General features: G+C 33.0%; 1 protein-coding gene across 13 annotated transcripts in view; it reads right to left on the bottom strand.

Annotated features, from left to right (window-relative positions):
* LOC114339236 (protein NDRG3) overlaps positions 1-25,224 on the bottom strand; it is a 658,690-nt gene that overhangs the window by 106,941 nt on the left and 526,525 nt on the right. For 10 of the 13 annotated variants that reach the window (XR_007700645.1, XR_007700646.1, XR_007700643.1 and 7 more), the window contains one exon: positions 1,780-1,854. The exons of the other annotated variants lie outside the window; for them this stretch is intronic. Coding sequence is in view for 5 of the 10 variants with exons in the window: in XM_050661374.1 (XP_050517331.1) it covers positions 1,780-1,854 (75 nt within the window). In the remaining 5 variants the exon portion in view is untranslated. The remainder of the gene's footprint in view (positions 1-1,779; positions 1,855-25,224) is intronic. 13 annotated transcript variants of the gene reach the window in all.

Raw genomic sequence — 25,224 nt, 5'->3', positions numbered from 1 at the left:
TTAAAGTAAGCACTTTACGAAAAAATTACAAGAATAACAAGGGCGTAAGCGCAAAATTTCGACTCCAATGCTTTTTAAATGCATTCATTTTTTCGAATCCTGAGAAAACTAATAAATATTTTTGAAAAATTTAAACGTAGAATGAAAGATTACATTATAACCGAGGGCCGAAAGTCCCTTAGAATAAACAAAAAGTTTCTTGTGAATGAGATACTTGAAATTAAAAAGCACACTATTTCTCTTTTTTTTTCACCCCTGTAACTCATTAAAATAAACATTATAGAAGTTTTCAGGGACTTTCGACCCTAGGTAATAAGGTAATCTTTCATTCTGTGTTTTTCTGCGTATAATTTTTTCTAAAATACTTATTAATTTTCTCAGGATTCGAAAAAAATAAATATATTTAAAAAGGATTGAAGCCGAAATTTTTCGCCTATATCCTTAAAATAACCGAAATTTCTAAAACAAGTTAGTGATTACGAACCGAAAAGAATGTTTTATAATTTGCTTAAAATTTTTTATAAATAAAAGTGGGGTCAGTAAGGGCCAGTATGTTCATTTTTTGATAAATCTATAGGTATTATGTCATAACGATATGATGTCGCTTTAATTTATTTGAGTTGGAATAAATTCATTTTCTCGAGAATGGACGACTCTGGAGATATATTACGAATCAGGTCGATTTTTTTTAATTATATTTTTTTGGCATATATATATCATACTAGTGACGTCATCCATCTGGGCGTGATGATGCAATCGATGATTTTTTTTAAATAAGAATAGGAGTCGTGCGATAGCTGATTTGAAAGATTATTCCATTTTCTATTCAGTAATATAAACATCAACAATTATTTATACAGAGTGCTCAAAAATTTTTTTATTAAATAAATTGAACGAAAAAGAAAAATGTATGTAATTTAGTTAATTCGAAAGACATTTTACTGTTGTCAGAAAACAGGAAAAAATGTTTATTTGAAAAATAAATATTGCTTTTCGCTTAAATTAAATGTTAAAACTATCAAACGGCCGGTTTGTGGCAACTTTCAATATTAAATTTAAGCGAAAAACAATAATTATTTTTCAAATAAACATTTTTCCTGTTTTCTGACAACAGTAAAATGTATTTCGAGTTACATAAATTACATACATTCTTCTTTTTCTCCCAATTAATTTAATTAAAAATTTTTTTTGGACACCCTGTATAAACAATTATATTAATGTTACTACTAATGTATATTACTGAATAGAGAAATGAATAACCTTTCACATGAGATATCGCACGACCCCTATTCTCATTTTAAAAAAATAATCGATTACGCCATCACGCCTAAATGGATGACGTCACTAGTATGATATATATGCCAAAACATTAAAATTTAAAAATACAAATCGACCTGTTTCGGGATTTATCTCCAGAATAGCTCATTCTCGAGAAAATGATTTATTCCAACTCAAACGTCGTCACTGTATATTTTTTAAATGTAAATAAAAGGTTTTTATACAAAATGTCTGACAATGTTTCAAGAAAGTAATTATACCATAAGTTTCTTATATTAAGTCACAATTTTACCTCTTTTATCACTGATGATGGTCTGATAGAACCGAAAACGTTTTGAAAATTTGTAATATTTTTATTTTCAAAATTTTATTAATTTTACAAGTTATACCAATTACAGTAGAAGTAAATATCTTCCAATTTATTTATAATTTGCCAAAACCCTGTCTTAACCATCAAACTAATTAACAACTGTTCAAGCTGGTGTGTCCAGTGTTTCTTACCCCAAAAGGGCCGCCTCTTCAGCTAATCCGGAAGAGGGCATTTTTCTGTTTGTGTTAGTGTTAGCACTATCAGTCCTAAAACAAAAAACCAAACGTAGTACTTCAACTACGGGAAGTTATGCAAGACCAAAACAAAAAAGAATCTATTAGTACTAGTTAACTATAATCATGCTTAAGAATGCCTAAAAAGCTATAGTATGTTGGTTAATATTATGCGCCGCTACTTAAATTCAATTAAAATTTAGACGAAAATATGTTTACTGAAAACTGATTATTTTGTATCTTTTATAAGTTTTACAGAATTTAAAAAATAATTTGCCCAAAAAGTATACTTAATGTATCGTATCAATCACTTAACATCTCTAAAAAATAGAAGTATTATCTATACAGTGATGAGTGTACTAAGAACCGACAAAGTAACGCAAAAGATGGAAAACATAATACGCTGTGGAATAAAAAAATGAAACTAGTAAAGGTGTGAAAGTATTTATAGAAACCTATAAATTTACATTACAATACATAGTTTCCCACCTTTAGACGTCTGTGATAGGAGAATTTTATAAAATTAACTTCAGGTTTCAAAAGGCCTTGAAACGTGAGAATGGTAAATAATGTAAAGACTAGGTATATATTATAATAAATACAAATTAGGAGCTAATGTCAGCACAAAGAATCTACAATAGAGAATCGATAGAAGAAAAATGAGCTAAGTAGAAAAGCACAAATAATAAATTATTAAGTTTTTCGGACATATTAAAAACTTCACAAGTGATATAGTGTAACTAGTAAAAATTATACAGGGTGTCCCGAAAAGATTGGTCATAAATAATACCACAGATTCTGTGCTCAAAAATAGGTTGATTAAACCTCACTTACCTATATACAATAGTGCACACAAAAAAAGTTACAGCTCTTTGAAGTTAGAAAATGAAAATAGATTTTTTTTCATATATCTAAAATTCTCAGAGATTTTTTATTGAAAATGAACATGTGGCATTTTTATGGCAGCAACATCTTAAAAAAAATTAAAGTTAAATTTGTGCACCCATAAAAATTTTATGGGGGTTTTGTTCCCTTAAACCCCCCCAAACTTTTGTGTACGTTCCAATTAAATTATTATTGTAACATCATTAGTTAAACACAATGTTTCTAAAAGTTTTTGCCTCTTAGTACTTTTTCGATAGGCCAGTGTTTATCGAGATATTTTGAATATTTGTCGAATCCACCACATATTTGTATATGGTTACGTACGATTATAGAGACCTGTTAATAATCTAAAAATTTATTTATAATTTACATTTTTAGGTATATTTTGAAAAAGAAGCTACATCTCGATAAAAGGTGACTTATAAAAAAAGACTAAGAGGCAAAAGTTTTAAAAACTTTGTGTTTAACTAATGGTATCACAATAATAGTTTAATTGGAACGTACACACACATTTGGGAGGTTTAAAGGAACAAAACCCCCATAAAAATTTTACGTAAATATATTGAAAACGAAGCCGCATCTCGATAAAACTGGCTTATCGAAAAAATACTAGGAGGCAAAAAAAGTTTTAAAAACGTTACGTTTAACTAATGGTACCACAAAAATGAATTAATTGGAACGTACACAAAAGTTTGGGGGGGTTTAAGGGAACTAAATCCCCATAAATTATTTATGAGGTGGACAAATTTCACTATAATTTTGTTTTAGGACGTTCCTGCCATAAGAATGATACATGTCCATTTACAATAAAAAATCTCTAATAGTTTTCGATATATTGAAAAATATCGATTTTCATTTTGTCACTTTAAAGGGCTGTAACTTTTTTTATGAGCACATTTATACTAAGGTAAGTTAGGTTCAATCGAACTGTTTTTGACCCCAGAATGTGTGGTATAATTTATGACCAATCTTTTCGGGACACCCTGTATAAATAATAATCTTCAATATCTATATAAAAAAGAATAATCTTCAATAAATAGATGATATTCTAACGCTAACGCTACCATTATGATTATTACCTACAGACATACACGGTTTTATTACCTTTAACATAATATGTATATTTGAATATAAATGATTGTTTTCCAGGATTTTCTAAATATTGTTCACTGTAATCTGTAAATTGTAATCACAATACACTCAGTATACTTTTAGGAATTAATCTAAATGTAAATGAATTGTACACTATATTCAAATAATTTTTTAAATAAACCGGAAAGGCTTTAACTAAACGTAGCAATACCTACATCCTTATTGCAAAATTGCACAACAAAAACTAGTCTTAGCCCGATTTCATTAGACGAATCAAATCTTCTTTGTTCCAATTGACGTCACTTTAATAAAACTAATAAAAATAATCGATGAATTGTTGTCGATTGGGCTTTGTTTATAATAATAAATATTACTTAAAAATATTATGCAGAATATGTTAAAGCGTTAGTTCCAAATGCTGAAAGAGATTTAGAGTAAAAATTAGAATAGTGAAAACTTGCTCACGAAGAAAAATATCTAAAACTGAGTAGGATATACAGGGGTGGACGTATTAGTCAGCTGGCGTCTTCGAAGACGACGCATGAGTGAAAGATCGTTGTTACGAACCGAGATTATGCTAAACCAGCATTTTCTTGGATGGATCGGTAGACGTGGAAACGAACTGCAGCCTCCACGGCCGCCAGACATTACTCCTATGGATTTCTCAAATGAAAAATGGACGCAGGGAATATCAAACTGGAGTCGAGGAGAGAACACGGGAGGAGTGGCCAGACCGCAGGTGGGCGGAAGATATTAAACATATCGTAAGCAAGCAATGTATGAGAATTGCTAAGATTAGACATATCAATGAAGGGCTTAGGTCCAGCAGTGAAAGAACATGGAGAAAGGAGAAAAATATATTGTTGTCTTATGCATGTTTTAATTTTAATGGGTTTGCCTTTCTTCGAAGTCTGGTGATACTGCTTTTCTTATTTCCCATGTTGATGTTAAATAAAATAACGTTTAATACAGTGATGAGCGCGCTAATAACCGGCCAAATAGCACAAAAGATGGAAAACGTTTTAAGTTGTGGTAGTATTGTACACCATACACAATGTAGTATTGTACACTAAAATGGCGTTATGAGGTACATCACCCAGCGGTTTCACCTCAGTTTCAGCGAAGATCTATGGGCCATAATCTTCGCAATCTTCTGTTGTTTAGTGGCTGCAGTAATGGTAATATTAATTGGTTGGGGTGCATAGGCGTAACCAGGATGATCCTAAGGGGGGGTTACAACTACTGGAAGGTCTCTGAGGGCTATGGTGTTAAGCGTATAGAGCTCAAAGTACATCCCAATGGGGGGTTGGTTATAACCCCCAAAACCCCCCCCCTGGTTACGCCTATGTTGGGGTGGCCTTCCAATTTCTCGTGGTCTCTGTTGGCTCTTTCTTGAATTACTGTGCTGACTAACGGGATGTTTAGGTCTGTATGAAGGGTTTGGTTGGAAATGTACCACGGGGCATTTGCGATGGTGCGTAGAATTTTTGATTGAGTTCTTTGGATAATTTTTGTGTTTGATTTGCTGACACAACTCCATAGTTCTATACCGTACGTCCATATGGGTTTGATTACTGTTTTATAAATCAGCAGTTTGTTCTCAATTGAGAGTCGAGATTTTCTACCTATAAGCCAATTAATTTCTTTCACTCTCAAGTCAATTTGTTTGTTCTTCTTTAAAATGTGTTGTTTCCAGTTTAATTTAGAATCAAGATGAAGCCCCAGGTATTTGACGATGTTCTCTTGTGGTATGTTGACTTGATTAAGGCTAATATTTGGGCATTGGTCTTTCCTTAGTGTGAAAGTTATATGCGTTGACTTAGTTTCATTAGCTTTTATCTTCCATTTCTTTAACCACTGTCCAATTTGGTCTAGGTGTTCTTGAAGTTTTAATACTGCAGCTCTTGGATCCTCTTCAGTTGCAAATATTGCTGATTGCTGTGTCATCAGCGAAAGTTCCAATGGTGGTTTGTGGAAAGGTTGGTAAATCGGATGTGTACAGTACATAAAGAAGTGGACCCAATATACTACCTTGTGGGACTCCTGATTGAATTTTGTTACGGTTTGATAGTTCATCCTCCAGTTTAGTTTCAAATTCTCTGTGATTTAGATATGATTTTAATAAGTCAAAGTATTTGTAGGGTAGGGATTTTTTGATTTTATTAAGTAATCCTGGGTGCCATACCTTATCAAATGCTTGGCTGATGTCCAGAAAGGCTGCTGTGCAATACTGTTTATTGTCCAAAGCTCTATTAATTACATTTGATATGCGATGGCATTGTTGCACTGTAGAATGACCTTGCCGGAATCCAAATTGGTGTTCTGGGATCCAGTTTTGGAATTCTAGGTCGCTCATAATTCTTTTAAGTAACAGCTTTTCAAGAAGTTTTGACATTATTGGCAGTAGACTTATTGGACGGTATGATGAAACATCCGTTAAAGCTTTACCAGGTTTCGGTATCATAATTACTTGGGCAATTTTTAGTGATATAGGCCAATAATTAAGTCTCAAGATTGCATTTAATATGTACAATAACTTCATTATACCTTTTTCAGGAAGTTGTTTTAGCATTGTTGCTGTTATGAGATCAGTGCCTGGTGCCTTCTTTTCATTCAAATGATTAATTTCATCTTTGATCTCCTTCGGTGTAATTAAAGTTAGTCGCTCTCGTGATTAATTGGTAAGGCTAGTTCCTGCTCTACTTCTTGTACTTGGTCATTGTCGTGTGGCTTGAAGACTTCAGTTAGATGTTCAGCAAATAAATCAGCTTTTTCTTTGTTGCTTTTTGCCCATGGTCCTGGTGGTATTGAGTTTTTTCGAATTGGAGGTGAAGTATTTATTGGTTTATTTTTGTTTTTGATTGGTTTCCAGATAGAGTTATCTTGACGCGAAAGGTTTGATACATAGTTTTCAAATGAGTTGTTTCTCATCTGTTCTAGAGCTGTTTTTAAGTTTTTAGTATTGTTATTATAAATTGTCCTGTCGTCTGGTCTGTGAGTTCTTTGCCAAATTCATCTGGCTTTTCGTTTTTCTGCTACTAGTCTTTTTATTTCAAGAGGAATGTTGGTTGAAATTTTTTTTTGTCCAGGTTGAGGGGTAGACTGTTTGGCAGCATTTTGAAGTAAGTTGATTAGATTATTAGTTTCTGTTTCTATTTGTTCGGGAGTTTGCAATCTCACTAGTAGATTTACTTCCTGTTCTATGATTAGCCGGTATGTGTCCCAGTTTGTTTTGAAGCTATGCAGTCGAGATGTTGGTTTTTTGATTATCACCGTTGTGCTAATTGTGTCAATTATGGGACTATGATCTGATGATAAATCAAAACTTGGTACTACATCTGTATATGATTGAGATATTCCGTTTGTAATAAAGAAATTAAATAGGTCTGGTGTTTTATTTGGATCGGTTGGCCAATATGTCGGTGATCCCGTCGATAGGAATGAGTAGCTTTTATCCTGGATAACTTTTGCTAGCTCTCTGCCTTTAGTGGTTGTTAGGCGTGAACCCCATAGCGTATGTTTACAGTTGTAATCTCAACCTGCTTTTTTTTGTGCAATACTGTTTATTGTCCAAAGCTCTTTACGTGTAAAGGTGGGAAACAATCAAGAGAATGTAAATTTATAGGTTAATATCGCTAAATTTCCCAGCTCGGCTAGTTTCATTTCTTTTTATCTCACAACTTAAATACGTTTTCCATCTTTTGTGCTATTTTGCCGATTATTAGCTCGCTCATCACTGTATATATCTTTGTATTCTAAACAAAAACTTCTTAGTTTGAAATATTGCAGTCACTTCACTTATCTCAGTGGCGACCCACAAGGTAGAAAGTACGAAACGAAAAAGTATGACCAGTAACTTAGATCGTCGAGTGTAGAGAAATAACCCTCTTTGTCTTATAAATGTATGGCAATCCTTTTACACCGGTCTAGTTACTACACAAACTGGAGCATTTCCAGCATTTTATAGAAATAGTTACGAATGTCTTGCCCAGCTACGTTAAACTTTGCTTTGGCATTACCCTAGTAGCGTGAGACACTTACTTACGTAACTACATAGTATCGATCCAAAATTTTTGGCAACATTTCACAACATTCTCTAAGTCTAAATAATCGACTTCCTTCCGTTTGAAAACTTTAAATGAATTTAACGAAACATCAAGATTAATATGCTCTTCTGTCGAGAAAAAAGGGAGGCTAAAATTCTAATTTACAGACACAGCGAACAGAAATGAGTGATTTATTATAATTTAAAAATATTCATTTATAAGCAACCCCAGAGAGCAAAAAGATTACAAAAATATGTAATTCAAAACGCAAAGGAAAAAAACTTAAAGGCAGATAAATTAATCAAGGAAAAATTATGGATACCAGATGAGATCCTGAAGCTGATAAACGAAATAAGAAAAGTCAAGAATCGATTTCGGTTTCGGTCAGCTTAAAATTTATCACTCACGCGCGCGTGGAGAAAAATTTTCCCACATTTTCTATAAATTCATAATTTTTCCAGACGTAACTTATCCGGTTTTCACCGGTTATTACTTTAAAAATAAAAAACCGGTTACAACCGGGACAAAAAAACGGAGAACCAATTATCGGTAAGTAAAAAACCTGTTTTAGGTTATAACCTGTATGTTTTTCCTACCCTTATTATAAAATAAAAATTCTACACATATTTTAAAACAGTATCACCATAATGTAAACATGAAAGCTGGAATTCCTTCGTAATGCAATAAAGATCAAAGACCACGTCGCGCGTCGGCCCGCTTTCATGTAGGTATTTCACGGGCCACGGAGAATATTTTGCCTCATTTTAACATGTACAATTTCATTTACATTTAGATTAATATCGGGACCGAACTAAGGGCTGACCTGCAGCTTAGCTGGTCAGAATATTGATCCAGAGACCTTTTCTTTCTTTAACAAAAGTAGTTCAATCGATATGGAATAAAACAGAGGTGGTGTAATAAGGCCCAGTTCGTTGGCGTTTATAAAATAGACCAGCTAATAAATTTTTGAAAACTTATCATTTGAAACTTAAAATTATACAGTAGATACGTTGTAATTACCAAACCAAGTCAATCTGTTGTGGATTGAATTGATTATATTGCTTTGGATACTGATTGTTGATGGCTTGTTATGTTTAGACCCAATTTGTTTATTAAAAAAATGTGAACCTATTGTGTCGTAATATATTTTTTAAAACAAGTACAAACATCTCCACCTTTGCCTGGTTCCAAGTCCAGGATGAGAAAGGAGGAGGGTTAAGCAAGGGACTAACTATTCCTTTGTCTAAAGAAAACAACCAGTAATGGAAATGAAACAGCTAAGGACGGATCTTTTAAGACGACATACAACTTGAATTCAGAAACATGGGCATAACTGCCTTACAAGAGATTAGATGGACTGTAGAAGGCATATTAAAAACTGATGAATCTCTAGTATTTTTCAGCGAAAGTTTGAAGGGAAGTCTTGTGGGGTCAGTCCTAACCTTCAAACCCGTTGACGAAAGGCTTTGTTAGGTATATCAGACTAAAACAACAACTGCATAACTATTCCCTGACAGAGGAAAAGGAAGAACAAGTAAAAGACAACTTCTTTGAAAAACTACAAGAACTGACAAATAATCTCCCCAAATAAACGTGCATATTTTCTTTCAATGCAAAGATTGGGAAGGAAGCAGCATACAGCCCAATAAAAGGTAACCATAGTCTCAATGATGTCAGTAACGATAATGAAACAAGGTTGACAGACTTTGTAGCATTCCACAAACTACTAATAACATCAACAATTTTCGAACACAAGAAAATACACAAAGAAACGTAGGTCTCCAACGACGGCGTCACAAGAAATCAGATCGATCATGTTCTGGTAGATGCCAGGAGGGGTACTAACTGCCTAGACGTAAGAAGTCTAAGAGGATGAGGGAAGCGGTGAAGACATGGATCATTTACTCATAAAAACGAAGATAAGAACAAGAATAGTTAGACAATCAAATTATACAACAAGTAATGACTTTCAAATATCTGGGAATTAATCTATCAGCCGACAACAATATCGAAGAAGAGGTAAAAGACCAAATAATTAAAGCCAGTAGAACGGCCGGATGCCTAATTTGGAAAAAAACAAACACCTAAGATTGGAAACACAGGCCCGAATATTATATAAGTCAGTTACTAGGCCAGCTATGACTTACACGGCCGAAACAAGACCAGATACAAGCAAAACACGAAGATCTGGAAACCAACGAAATGAAGATCTTAAGAAGGATTGCTGGAAAAGGACTACAGGATAGGGTAAGAAGTGAGAAAATCAGACGCATATGTGGGGTAGACAATATAAATATCTGGGTAAAGAACAGAAAAGAAGAGTAGAATGAGCACATAAGCAGGATGTCTGAATCAAGGATAGTAAAAATAGCCAGGGACAAGTCACCGTTAGGCAGGAGAAGTATAGGATGCCCAAGGAAAATATGGAATGACAACTTAGGGGCAGAATGAAAGGCACCGTTGAAGAAAAACAGGCAGTACTGCCTATATAAAAGAAGAAGAAGAAGAACAAGAATAGCGTCCCAAAAATTCTACAAGAATACGCAAACAACATTATGGACCACCGAAGTTCTGCGGGATAATCAGACGGAGCAAAAATTTTTAAAAGGCTATACACGTATATGTTTCGTCTTCTTCCTTGCACGCTTGCACCCTGGTATCTTACTTAGATGCTCGAAATTTTTGCACATGAAAATATTCACAAAAATTTTAAAGAAGCAGTAGTAATAGAACAATGTTAGAAAAAATAATTTGACAACTGGCCATCAGGGTTCTCCACAAAAAAGACAAAATACTTCTGGCCTAAACAATTTATCAGTAGCAATTATAAAAGTGATCAATAAAGATAAGGTAGATTCATATATATCCATATTTTAATAAAATTTACAAAAATGGTTTAATCCTTTTTCGCTTGCTGGAATCGGTATTGATTCCATTCTCATAAAAATATTTAATAATAAAATAAGCGCTTATCGTCTAGTCAGCACAACAAGTTTGAAGTTGAAAATATATCTCAAGATTATTCATTCAAAATATACCAGAAATGTTGCCAAAATAATCGATAGACAATTTGAATTTGTGATCAAACTAGGCGCATGAGACATATCAGACACTAGGTATATGGCATGAAACGTGTTTTTAAGCTTTGTTGATTATGAAACAGCGTTCGATAAGATCCAATAACGGAAAACTAATTTGAAATCTTAATCAATGTTTATGTTATATCAAACAAAACACATAACATTCAATACCAAAACTATAAAGATGAACATTCTACGTTGGAGAGAAGTAAGCAAATACTGCTCTCTGTCCGTAAATGGCAAATTTCTGATAGTAAATTGAGTACGCTTTAATAATATAAGATGTGCTTACGACCGAAAACTTGTGTCAGACATGTAGAACTAAGACAGAATACAAATGACCCAAAATCAATTTCACAAATACAGTGATGAGCGCGCTAATAACCGGCAAAATAACCGAATTATCGATATAAACGTATAAATTAACATTACATTACATAGTTTCCCACCTTTAGATGTCTGTGACAGGAGTATTTTGTAAAATTCTCCTGTCACAGTGACAGTTGTCATATTCCTCCGATACGTCTAAAGGTGGGAAACTATGTAATGTAATGTTAATTTATACGTTTATATCGATCATTTTCACGTCTACTAGTTTCATTTTTTTTACTTCACAATTATTATGTTTTCCATCTTTTGTGTTATTTTGCCGGTTATTAGCGCGCTCATCGCTGTATAATGCTGGGGCCACAGTAACGTCTAATGACGTTAATTAACGCATTATTTGCCACCTCTGTAATGCAAATAATGCGTTAACAACGGCATTAGACGTTGCTGTGGCCACAGCATAAGAAGCTGCTTACAGGTCATGCCATTATTACGGATATTGAAAAGATGTGAGTGTAAGGAATATAATCAATATATTTTTAATCAGAATCAATGAAAGGCTATGGAAGAAATTAGAACAAAATGCAGATAGCAATTCATTTGGTTTTCAAAAAATGATTAGCAGACAGTCTGTTTCAGTTTGTTTTCAACATGCTCACCTAAAAATATTCAGATATGAATCACCATTCTTATACCTTATTCATTGATTTCACAAAAGCATTTGAGAAAGTACAGCACTAGAACTGAGAGAAAATTAGAAAGAGAAAATCATTGACATACGAGATATACCAATTATACTAGGATAAAAAGCGACTATAATATACCATTATATAAAGATAGAGAATACAACTACAAAAATAAATAGATAAAAAGTAAGTTTTGAGAAGATTGCGTCTTATCACCATTATTGCAAAACTATCGAAAATCTAAGTGGAAATGGGCAGTACACATGGCAAGGGAGAACGAAGAAAAGGGGACAGAGACCAAAACAATGGAGAGACTGGTACCAGATGGGTCAAGACAGGAGAACATGGAAAACACAAGGGACTTTATATGTCCAGGAATGAACCAGAAAAGGCTGCTAAATATGAAGACTTTATCTACAAGATATTTTTATCAGGTATCTACCTCTAACATAACAAGCACATACCATTCTCAAATTAGTGTTTTTGCTTTCCAGCCTCTAGATAACTACCCATTGGTGTAGTTATATGCGATTACTTGCCTAAACAAAAACACCTGCATAACTGAACATAATCAAAATTGTTATGGAAAAACTTAGCACCTTATGGAAATTTCATACGTATGCACTGCATAAATGTTCCTCTTTGTATTACAAACTAAAATTAATTGCTGTGTGTGTGTGTGTGTACAAGAAAAAAACAACAACAACAAACATAGCAAAGTGTATGCTAAGCAAACATTTGAATAAAATTTCATGCTGTCATGCTACTTACCTTCATGTTGACATTTGAAAATTAACAAGTAATAGTAATACTAAAAATAGTAGACATGTTTTTTTTTAGAAACTACATACAATTTTATCTAATATTGTTGTAGATTTAAAAGTAATTGTAAAGTTTAAGGACTTTAAACATTCGTTTAATAGTTAGACTTCGAACGATTTTCTTAATTAGACAACTACTATATTATACAATTTTTATTTTTATTTATTATGTGTGTATGTGATTTTATGCAGCATAGTCTAGTCGCAACATAGGGGGTCCCGTGGGAACTTTTAGGTCGCTGCGATTTGATGGTGGTATTATAGGTTTTTTGGGTCGCTGAATCCAATGGAAGTGGTCTGGATGCCCAAGTGTGGTGCGTTTAATTGTTATTAACAAATTATGGTAAAATTAGGTGTTTTTCAGGAATTATTAGAAGCCCTGTAAATAAATTGATAGTGTTAAGGTCTTCTCTGGTGTATTTTTGGTCGCTGAATCGAATGCGACTAGTCGCAATTACTCAAAATATGTTCTTATTTTGTTAATAACAAAATAATTGTGTATTCGCCGAGAAGCTCGAAATGCGGCATCGACAGCAAGTTTTTTTCATAGTATTTTCATAGCAAGTATGACTTCATAGCAAGTCATTTTCATAGACAGCTTTTTCATAATATTTTTATACGCTAAATCGATTGTCACTAGTCGTGATAGCTTAAACCACGTTCCGACTTTGTTATTAATAAATTATTGCAAAAATAACGGTTTATAGTACGTTCACTCACGATTTTTGCTCTAGATTTTAAAAAACCACTTAGATCGACATGAAATTTGGCATACAAGTAGCTAACATGTCAAACAAAACAAGTGATATTGTGCCGATGTCTTTTTTTACCCTGGGGTGAGTTTCACCTCGTTTCGGGGGTGAAAAAAGAAACCTTTAAAATAAGTCCGGAAGTGGATAAACTGATTAATTCTAAGCAACTTTTGTTCTATACAGTTTTTTCACTAAGTCAATACTTTTCGAGTTGTTTTTGTTTTTTTGTTGAAAATTGAACATATTCACTCGCAAATAACTCGAAAAGTATTAACTTGGTGAAAAAACTGTATAGAACAAAAGTTGCCTAGAATTAATCAATTTATCCAATTCCGGACTTATTTTAAAGGTGTCTTTTTTCACCCCCGAAACGGGGTGAAACTCACCCCCAGGGTAAAAGCACACATCGGCACAATATCACTTGTTTTGTTTGACATGTTAGCTACGTGCATACCAAATTTCATGTCATTCCAGGTGGTTAAATATAGAGCAAAAACCGTGAGTAAACGTATAGTCCAGGGCGGATCTGTTTTGAGATGGACGTTGAGAGGTGACTCAAATTTTTTTGCAGAAATTGCTTGAAAATAAATCAAATAATAATATTTAAGTTATCCTCCCTCTCAAAAAGGTCCGGAACATTGTTTAAATAATCAAAATGTCAAAAATTGAAGGAAAAATTCGATTTTTTTCTTCGTTTTTTGATTATAACTTTAAAAGTATTCATTTCCGAGAAAAGTTGTACTGACATCAAAGTTGCGTATTTAAATTTTCTACAATATAAAATTTGTTAAAAATTTAAAAAATAGTCACCCTAGTTGCAAAATAGCAATAATTGCGAAAAAACCATACAAAAACAAGATTTCGCATTTTACGTTTTTCAACCATTTATGATACACTTAGGACCTTCATATTTCACCCAGAAAAACTTTATGATACAGTAAAACAATACTGTAAATTACTTTAAGATCGGTTTAACAGATTTTGCAAAATAAATTTTGCAATCCAGCTTTCGCAAAAAAAATTAATTTTTTCAAAATGTTACAGGACTGAAAATAAAGCAGATAGCAAGTTAGAAATTTTTTTTGTTATAGAAGTGTACTGTACCTTTCATTTGCAATTTTCAAAATTAACGTCGATTAATTACCACGGCGTCAGAAAATTTTTGAAATAAACAATAATTTTTGGTGCTACGCGCAGCACAGCGGTGTTCGATTCATACAAGTTGATTTCCACCAAAATGTCTTCCAATCTTTATCTAATATATTATTTTCTTACTCTATATTTTGTTGTATTTTATTATTTTAATTCCACAAAAATCAAACTAATTTTATTATTGTTTGTGAAATATTGTTTAAACAATTGCATATGTTTAAAAATAATAAACTTTTATTATTTAAGTTAAAATATATGAACAAAGAAAGTTTTTGCTAATAAAATTGTTATATCAAAGGATAGAGTATGTGTTTTTATTTTGCAATAAACAAATTTATTTATTTATATCGAAATGTAATAAAAATTAAAATGTATCAATAATTATCAAAGGTCATTGGAATGCCCAATCAGAGCAAACTATCCGCTGTCCTGCGCGTAGCACCAATAATTAATGTTTATTTAAAAAAATTCCTGACGCCGTGGTGTTAATCAATTTTAATTTTGTAAAATTGCGAATGAAAGGTACAGTACACTTCTATACGCAAAAAAATTTTCAACTTGCTATCTGCTTTATTTTCAGTCCTGTAACATTTTGAAAAAATGAATTTTTTTTACGAAAGCTGGATTGCAAAATTTATTTTGCAAAATCTATTGAACCGATCTTAATGAAATTTACAGTATTGTTTTATTGAATCATAAAGTTTTTCAGGGTGAAATATGAAGGTCCTAAGTGTAGCATAAATGGTTGAAAAACGTAAAATACGAATACTTGTTTTTGTATGTTTTTTTCACAATAATTGCTATTTTGCAACAAGGGTGACTATTTTTTAAAATTTTAAGTAATTCTATATTGTAGGAAATTTAATTATGCAACTTTTATGTTAGTACAACTTTTCTCGGAAATGAATACTTTTAAAGTTATAATTAAAAAACCAAGAAAAAAATCGAATTTTTCCTTAATTTTTTGACATTTTGATTATTTAAACAATGTTCCGGACCTTTTTGAGAGGGAGGATAACTCAAATATTATTATTTGATTTGTTTTCAAGCAATTTCTGTAAAAAAATTTGAGTCACCTCTCAACGTCCAAATGTACTAATATTTTTACAGATACGCCCTGGTCTAGTACTATAAACCATTATTTTTGCAAGAATTTATTAATAACAAAGTCGGAACGTGGTTTAAGCTATCACGACTAGTGACAATCGATTTTGCGTATAAAAATACTATGAAAAAGACTACAAACTTGCTGTAGATAACGCATTTCGAGCTTTTCGGCAAATAAACAATTATTTTGTTATTAACAAAATAAGAACACATTTTGAGTAATCGCGACTAGTCGCATTCGATTCATCGACCAAAAATACACCCGAGAAGACCTTAACACTATCAATTTATTTACAGGGCTTCTAATAATTCCGGAAAAACAACTAATTTTACCATAATTTGTTAATAACAATTAAACTCACCACATTTGGGCATCCAGACCACTTCCATTGGATTCAACGACCCAAAAAACCTCCAATACCACCACCAAATCATGTCAACCTAAAAGTGCCCACGGGACCCCCTATGCTGCGACTAGGACTAGACTGACATTGGCCCTCAGAATAAGACTACATAATTAAATGTTATGTACACAGTGTGTTTTACTATGGAGCTGAATCATGGACATTAAATCGAGATGCAATAGATCGACTTAACGCGTTTGAAATGTAGACATTTCGAAGAGTGTTAAGGATTTCATGTGTAGATAGAGTCACTAATATAGAAGTGTTAGGCAAGCCGCACATCAAAGAAACATGAAACGTAAATTACGTTTCATGGAAATAAACCACTGCTAAACAAATATACGTCCGGCCATTTATGAAACTCTCCGAAAATAAAAATGTGTCATGAGCATGAATCATACTCGTTTCATTGGTAGGCGGACTTTGAGATTTGTTTAGCAGTGTTTTCTTTTCATGAAACATGTTTTTCGTTTCATGTTTCATGTTTTTCGTTTCATGTTTCTTTGGTGTGCGGCTTGGCTTAAGGAGAATAGGCAGAGACAGGAAAATCGAAAACACAATAAAAGAAAGAAAATTACAATATGTCGGACATGTAATGAGAGGCAAAAGATATAACATCTTGAGAACTCATAATTCAAGGAAAAATAGAGGATAGGACAAGCGTAGGAAGGAGACGCATTTCCTGGTTGAAGAACCTGAGAGAATGGTTTGCAGAACTGTTCAGAGCAGCTGTCTCGAAGGTAAAAATAGCTATGATGATTGCCAACCTTCGTTGCGGAGATGACACTTAGAGAAGAAGAAGCGGAGTAAAGTAAGTCTGAGATAACATACTTACAATCTTATGCACAACACATATGCAACCCACAATACACAAAACACAAATCTATGTTACATGTAACTTACGTTACACAACCACGACTAAGATACATACTATACAACAACATGCTCAACAACTAAATATACATTGCAACGATTATGGACTAAAAATAAATTTTAAGAAAACCAAGTTCATGGTATTTACAAAAGCACAAAACATCAGAGTTAGACTAGTACTGGATAATACAGAAATTGAGCAAATATCTTCGTACAAATACCTTGGAGCATGGATCACAGAAGATACTGATCAGACAAAAGAAATAAGATGCCGCATTGAAATTGCACGATCCATTTTTAACAGAATGAGGAAACTTTTCTGTAATCGCAATATCAATATAACGCTCCGGATAAGAATGCTTCGTTGTTATATTTTCTCCACCCTTTTGTATGGCGTTGAGGCATGGACACTAAAACAATCCAACATTAAAAACCTGGAAGCATTCGAAATGTGGTGTTATAGACGTATTCTGAAAATATCACCCGTGTTGAGCTGGCCCCCCCCACTTGCAAAAATTAAAAAACAAATAGCCCTGATTTATGAGCTATTTATGAGCTCTCATATTCCGCAAACTAAAAATTTTGAGCTCGTTCCACTGAGCAGGAATTTAATACCCTAGTTTTAAGTAGTGGGGGGGGGGCTGACTCAGCCCCCCCCCACTACTTAAAAATAGGAATATTGAATCGGTTTTTGCGGCAGAATTACGAGCTATTTATGAGCTCTTGAAGTTATATAGTTTCGATTTTTGAGCTCATCCCCTTCACCCCAAACAACCCTTTCATTGATTTAACTTAAGAGAAAGATGCTGAGAAAACTTAAAATATATCGTATTGCGGATATAATTCCTATAGCTTATATACTCTAAGAATAAACTATTAAATCAAGGGCATTTCGATTATTGAGCTACAACCCCTTCGCAAGAAAACCACCCTATCTTCCCGGCTTAAGAGAAAGTTGTACTTAAAATGCGTTAAACTAATTATTTGGCGACTACATATCATTTAATAATTTATAAGCTTCCAAATTACGCGCATTTAGATCAGTAAATTGCAATTTATTTTGTATAGTGCAGTCACTGAAGGTAAAAATCAACGATTACCTTCAAGTTCGGTGAACCTTCATCGATTTTCACGAAAATTGGTCAGTGGTTAGAGGATACGTCAAGAAACAAAGGTGACATGGTACCACCTTGCGCCTTTACCCTGAGGGTGGATACCGCCCCTTCTCGTGGGTGAAAATTATTTTATAAAAAATAACTGCACAAATCAATAAAAGAACAAATTAAAAGCAAAATTTATTATATAAAGTTAATAAAATAAGTCAATACTTTTTAAGTTATTAAAGATCAAAGATTTTAATTATTTGTGAAAAAAATGCATGTTTTGAAGAGGTTTTTTGTAAATCACTGAAAAACTGCAAGTCTTTACAAAAAAGTTAATAGTAGTTTAATTCGTATAGCTTATATTCTAAGAATAAACTCTTAAATCACGCACCTTTCAATTATATAGCTACAACCCCTTCGCAAGAAAACGAGCCCATTTTCCCGGCTTAAGAGAGAGTTGTTCTTAAAATAATTTAAATTGATTATTTGGCGACTACATATCGTTTAATAATTTATTAGCTTGCAAAATATACGCATCTCAATTATTGAATTGCCATTTTCTTTCTATAGTGCAGTCAATGAAGGTAAAAATCAACTATTACCTTCGATTTCGGTAAATCTCCATTTATTTTCACGAATTGACAATAACAACTTGGGGTTTTAGCCTGGGGTATATGTCACCCCTTCTCGGGAGTGAAAATTACTTTATTAAAAATAACCCCACAAATCGAGAGAGGGACAAATTGTAAGCAAAATTTGTTATATAATGTGATTAAAATAAATCAATACTTTTTGAGTTATTAAAGATCAAATATTTTAATTTTTGGAAAGAAAATGCATGCTTTATAGCGATTTTTCATAAATGACTCAAAACCTGTAAGTTTGTACAAAAAAGTTTTTATCACTAAAATTGAAGCTAATAAAAAATATAATAAATTGCTTACTTGAAAAACCTTTAATGTTAATTTAAAGTAAGTTATTGGTAATTAAATATATATTTTTTTCCGCGACTGTTCAAATCTAAGGGTTCAGCTTAAATAGCGGGAAAAAGATGCATTTTATAACACTTAGGTACTAAATACTTGTCAAAGTACTTAGAAATACCCATCAAAAATAAGATCCAGAAAAAGTTGATAGTATCAAAATCCGCTCACCAATTTTCGTGAAAATGAATGGAGATTTACCGAAATCGAAGGTCATAGTTGATTTTTACCTTCAGTGACTGCACTATAGAAAGAAAATGGCAATTCAATAATTGAGATGCGTATATTTTGCGAGCTCATAAATTATTAAACAATATATAGTCGACAAATAATTAATTTAAATTATTTTAAGTACAACCCTCTCTTAAGCCGGGAATATGGGATGGTTTTCTTGCGAAGGGGTTGTAGTTCAATAATCGAAAGGCGCGTGATTTTAGAGTTTATTCTTAGAATATAAGCTATACGAATTAAACTACTATTAACTTTTTTGTAAAAACTTACAGTTTTTCAGTGATTTACAAAAAAACCTCTTCAAAACATGAATTTTTTTCACAAATAATTAAAATCTTTGATCTTTAATAACTCAAAAAGTATTGACTTATTTTATTAACTTTATATAATAAACTTTGCTTTTAATTTGTTCTTTTATTGATTTGTGCAGTTATTTTTTATAAAGTAATTTTCACCCCCGAGAAGGGGCGGTATCCACCCTCAGGGTAAAGGCGCAAGGTGGTACCATGTCACCTTTGTTTCTTGAGGTATCCTCTAACCACTGACCAATTTTCGTGAAAATCGATGAAGGTTCACCGAAATTGAAGGTAATCGTTGATTTTTACCTTCAGTGACTGCACTATACAAAATAAATTTCAATTTACTGATCTAAATGCGCGTAATTTGGAAGCTTATAAATTATTAAATGATATGTAGTCGCCAAATAATTAGTTTAACGCATTTTAAGTACAACTTTCTCTTAAGCCGGGAAGATAGGGTGGTTTTCTTGCGAAGGGGTTGTAGCTCAATAATCGAAATGCCCTTGATTTAATAGTTTATTCTTAGAGTATATAAGCTATAGGAATTATATCCGCAATACGATATATTTTAAGTTTTCTCAGCATTTTTCTCTTAAGTTAAATCAATTAAAGGGTTGTTTGGGGGTGAAGGGGATGAGCTCAAAAATCGAAACTATATAATTTCAAGAGCTCATAAATAGCTCGTAATTCTGCCGCAAAAACCGATTCAATATTCCTATTTTTAAGTAGTGGGGGGGGGCTGACTCAGCCCCCCCCCCACGAGGGTATTAAATTCCTGCTCGGTGGAACGAGCTCAAAATTTTTAGTTTGCGGAATATGAGAGCTCATAAATAGCTCATAAATCAGGGCTATTTGTTTTTTAATTTTTGCAAGTGGGGGGGGGGGGCAGCTCAACACGGGTGAAAATATCATGGACAGATCGTAAAACAAACGCACAAGTGCTCGAACAACTAGGAAAACAATGCGAAGTTTTAAATTCCATAAAAATCAGGAAGTTGGAATACTTGGGGCACATCATGAGAGGTGAAAAATACGAACTATTAAGGAATATAATGCAGGGCAAAATCAAAGGCAGAAGAAGCGTAGGAAGACGTAAAATCTCGTGGCTACGCAATCTCCGTGAATGGTTTGGATGCAGCTCAATTGAACTATTCCGGCGCGTAACCAACAAAATTATAATTGCCAGAATTTCCAATCTCCGATAGGAGCGGAATTTTAAGAAGAAGAAGTGTAATGACACGCCTCTCAGATTTTCTTCAACTATACGCATGCTGTGTCCTACACTATCGAGGATTAGTATGTCAATTTTGAAGAGACATAACGTACCTAATAATAACTTGATTACACATCTTCCCAGAATTTAAAAAAAAATTTTTTTGAGAACGTTTTCCGGAGTTGGAGAAACGTCGTTTTTTTAATGGCATAGATTATAGATATTAATCATTTAGGCAGAGTGTCAAACATGAATTATTTAAAACTATAATTTTCATCAATAATTGTGGCTTCATACCGTATAAACCTAATATAATACACTAAGCATCAAAATTAACGCACCACCTTAAAAATGGGACATTTTTGGTGTCTCGTATTTTCTAAAGCTGTTGTCCGATTTAAGTGATTTTTCTAGTATATTATAGCTTTATTCTTTAAGAATATCGGTGTAATAATATAATTGCTGAAGAGGTAAGTGTCATTGTATACCGGGTGTAACAACGATAGTGTGTTTTTTTCGCAAAGTTTGGAACACCCTGTGGAATACTCTACTCTAGCGTATATAAAATGCCTTATGCTTTCTTAACATTTCGCTTTTTGATTCATTCGCTTTTGTGGGATAACAAAAAAGTTAGGTACTTTAACAACTAGCAGTGTTATTCATCAATGCAGGGTGTTTCTAAATAAATGCGACGATCTTTAAGGGGGAATTCTGAATGAAGAAATAATGACCGTTTGCTTTATAAACATATGTCCGCAAATGCTCTGTTTCCGAGACACGGGATGTTGAATTTTTTCTTACAAACTGACGATTTATTTATTGCTCTAAAACTGGTTAAGATATGCAAATGAAATTTGGTAGTTTTAAAGAGGTAGTTATTGCACATTTTTTGACATACAATTAAAAATTTTATATTCACCATTGCCGTGCATACGGGTATAAATATTTTAGATACATCCCGTATGCACGCCAATGGGGAATATAAAATTCTTAATTGTATGTCAAAAAATACATAATAACTACCTCTTAAAACCTACCAAATTTCATTTGCATATCTCAACCGGTTTTAGAGCAATAAATAAATCGTCAGTTTGTAAGAAAAAATTCAACATCCAGTATCTCGGAAACGAAGCATTTGTGAACATATCGTACCATCAATGCAAGACTATCACAACCCAAAAATTGCCATTTTTTGTTTTTTATGAATCTGTAATGGTAATGGGTAGTCTAACATAATGCAAGAGTATTATAACTTAACATTAATATTGTTTAATAATGTCTTATATTAAATTTTGAGTTATCTTCTTGAATAATTTAAATTTTGAGTTATCTAAAATCTTTCATTATGTTAGACTACCCATTACCATTACAGATTTATAAAAAACAAAAAATGGCAATTTTTGAGTTGTGATAGTCTTGCATTGATGGTGCGATATGTTTATAAAGCAAACGGTCATTATTTTTTCATGCAGAATTACCCCTTAAAGTTTGTCGCACTTATTTAGAAACACCCTGTATTGATGAATAACCTGGTTAGTTGTTAAAGTACCTAACTTTTTTATTATCCCAAATAAGCGAATGAAGTAAAAAGCATAATGTTAAGAAAGTTGTAACCTACAGTTGAGTTTTAATTATTTCAATATCTTATATACGCCAGAATATTCCACAGGGTGTTCCAAACTTTGTGGAAAAAACACACTATCATTTTTACACCCGGTATACAATGATACTTACCTGTTTAGTAATAATATTATTACATCGATATTCTTGAAGAATAAAGCTATAATAAACTAAAAAAATCACTAAAATCGGACAACAGGTTTAGGAAATACGAAATATAAAAAATGTCCCATTTTTAAGATGGTGCGTTAATGTTGATGCTTAGTGTATAAAAGAGGCATGCCTATTGTCTTGTCACAAAGCGACCAAGATTAAATGCCCTGCAGATGATAGCAAACGTACGTGAACTTAAAAAATAAGGATATAAAAGAATCATTATTTTAATTTGAATATTACGCCTCATTTAGAACAACTAGCTTGACCGTGATACATGGCACATGGAAGTAGGCTAATAAGCAAGATCCCCCGCACAAAACGATGTTTTCTACGCCCACGAATAACATTTTCTAACATTTCTGTTTACATGCTTTCTTACCTCCGAAAACGAAACATTTCTCCGATATAATATGACAATTACATTTTTTAAACACCAAGAAGTACCTACGTATGTATACAAGAGAAGTCAAAAGTCGAAATGAGAAACATAATTGACTAGATACTATGTAGTTGAAAGCAATATTAGCATCAAAGTAATGGATAAAAAAGATACGACGGCTCCCAAGTTTGGACAAATGAGAATAACGATAAAGTGGCAAAAGCGCAAAGATCGACGGAAAGACAGATGCTGCATATAAAACTTAAAGATCACAAAATAAATCGATAGAAAGAATATACGAGAAGAAATAAAAAGGAAGGAAATTTAAGGAAATGAAAAACCAATTAAGAAAGAGACGACAAAATCGTATAAACTAAGAATCCAAAGAAATGTCTAAAATATTTGCGAAAAATGTAAACGCACAATATAAGAAACAGAAGGCAATAATGATATAAACAATTTATGAAACAACTATAATAGTAGGGGAGCGAAGTATGCTAAATGTGCAGTCACTCGAGCGCTTTGGGGACCTATTGGGTTGTGAAGAGTAGGTCCTAAAACCAAAAAAGTTAAGTAAAGTTTTCCATTTTAGTGGGCGCTTGCCATTTTTTAATTTAATTTTCCATTTCCAACAATCGTGTTTTCCGATTATAGCGCCATCTATCCATAATTTGAAAAAAAGTTTCGAATAAAAGTATCGCGCTCGAGTAACTGCAAAAATCCCCGCTTGGGCTCCCCTACCATAACCTACCATACAATACTGGAGGCAGCTATAGAAATATGTAAGTATGTGGAACAAGTAAACAAGACTCAACAAAGAAACAGAAAGTGCGGTGGTCAGAAGAAATTAAAAAGCAGCAAGGTATTACTAATATAAAAATAATAAATAAAATATAGAAAATATTCCGAAAGATTGGAAAGTGTCACTAGTAGTACCTATACCCATATAAAAGAAGGAGAGAATGTAGTAACTACCCAGAATTGACGCTGCTGTGTACATGTATGAAACTCTTCGAAAAATAATAAACAAATAATTAAGAATAATGACAGAACACACACTATTAGAAACTAACCGAAGCAAAAAGTGGATTTAGAAGTGGTGGAATTAGACTGGCAAGGTGTTATATTTTCTCGACTCTGCTTTACGGGATAGAAGCATGGACACTTAACGCGTCGACTGCTAAAAAGTTGGAAGCATTTGAACTGTGATATAGCAGTGCATGAACTAGAGCATTGATAATGATTCTTGGTCAACATACAATTACTAAAACAGTCGGACATTCTTAGCTTCTAGTCATTTTCTTTGATTATGTAAAGTAACGTTATACTCAGTTAGGCCACTCTGGTTCTCATGGCCTCAATTTATATGCAGAAAAGAAATATCACGTAATACGAAAATAAAAGTTTTCAAAGCAGTTTAATAGACTTCTGACTTTTGTCAGCGAATCATGGGTACTAATGGAACGGAGAAAGAGCGAGATACTGGCTATAGAGATAAAGTTTTTAATACTTAATACTTTAATAAAGTTATATTGACAAACAAAAAAAGGGAAAGGCCAATACAGAAATTGGATGAAGTAATTGGAAAGATATTGAAGAGAAGAGGAGTGATATGGATAGACGCAAGGATGTTGACACGAAACTGCAAAGAATGGAAGAAATTTGGTTTTACACAATTATATGGTAGAAAGGTTTTTGACTGTACCTACACATAGATATAAATATACAGTGTGGATATTAAGTCTTACCCCCCTAGTAAACTCCGTTATTTAAGACACATATGAAAAATGCTCGAACCCGTCAATTTTTATTTTCTTCTTCTTCTTCTTCCTTCTTGTATGTAGGCTTTAAAGCCTGTTTCTTCTTCAATATTATCCTCCTAAATTGTTTAGGTTATCGCACCACCTTTTTCTTGGTCTGCCAATACTTCTTCGTCCATTTGGTGACTTATCTCGTGCTATTCGTACTATCCTATCCTCTGCCATTCTACTAATGTGTTCGTTCCACTCCTGTTTCCGTTTTGTCACCCATCCATTTATGTCTTCTATATTGCATGATCTTCTTATGTTTTCGCTCCTCTCCCTATCCAACAGACTTTTCCCTGATATTCGTCGGAGTATTTTCATCTCTGTTGTTTCTAGTAGTCGTCTCGTTTTAGATGTGTCAGGCCTTGTCTCCGCCGTGTATGTTAATA

The sequence above is a fragment of the Diabrotica virgifera genome, chromosome 9 (assembly GCF_917563875.1).
Source record: "Diabrotica virgifera virgifera chromosome 9, PGI_DIABVI_V3a".
Classification (NCBI taxonomy): domain Eukaryota; kingdom Metazoa; phylum Arthropoda; class Insecta; order Coleoptera; family Chrysomelidae; genus Diabrotica; species Diabrotica virgifera.
This window is presented reverse-complemented; position numbering and strand designations above follow the sequence as displayed.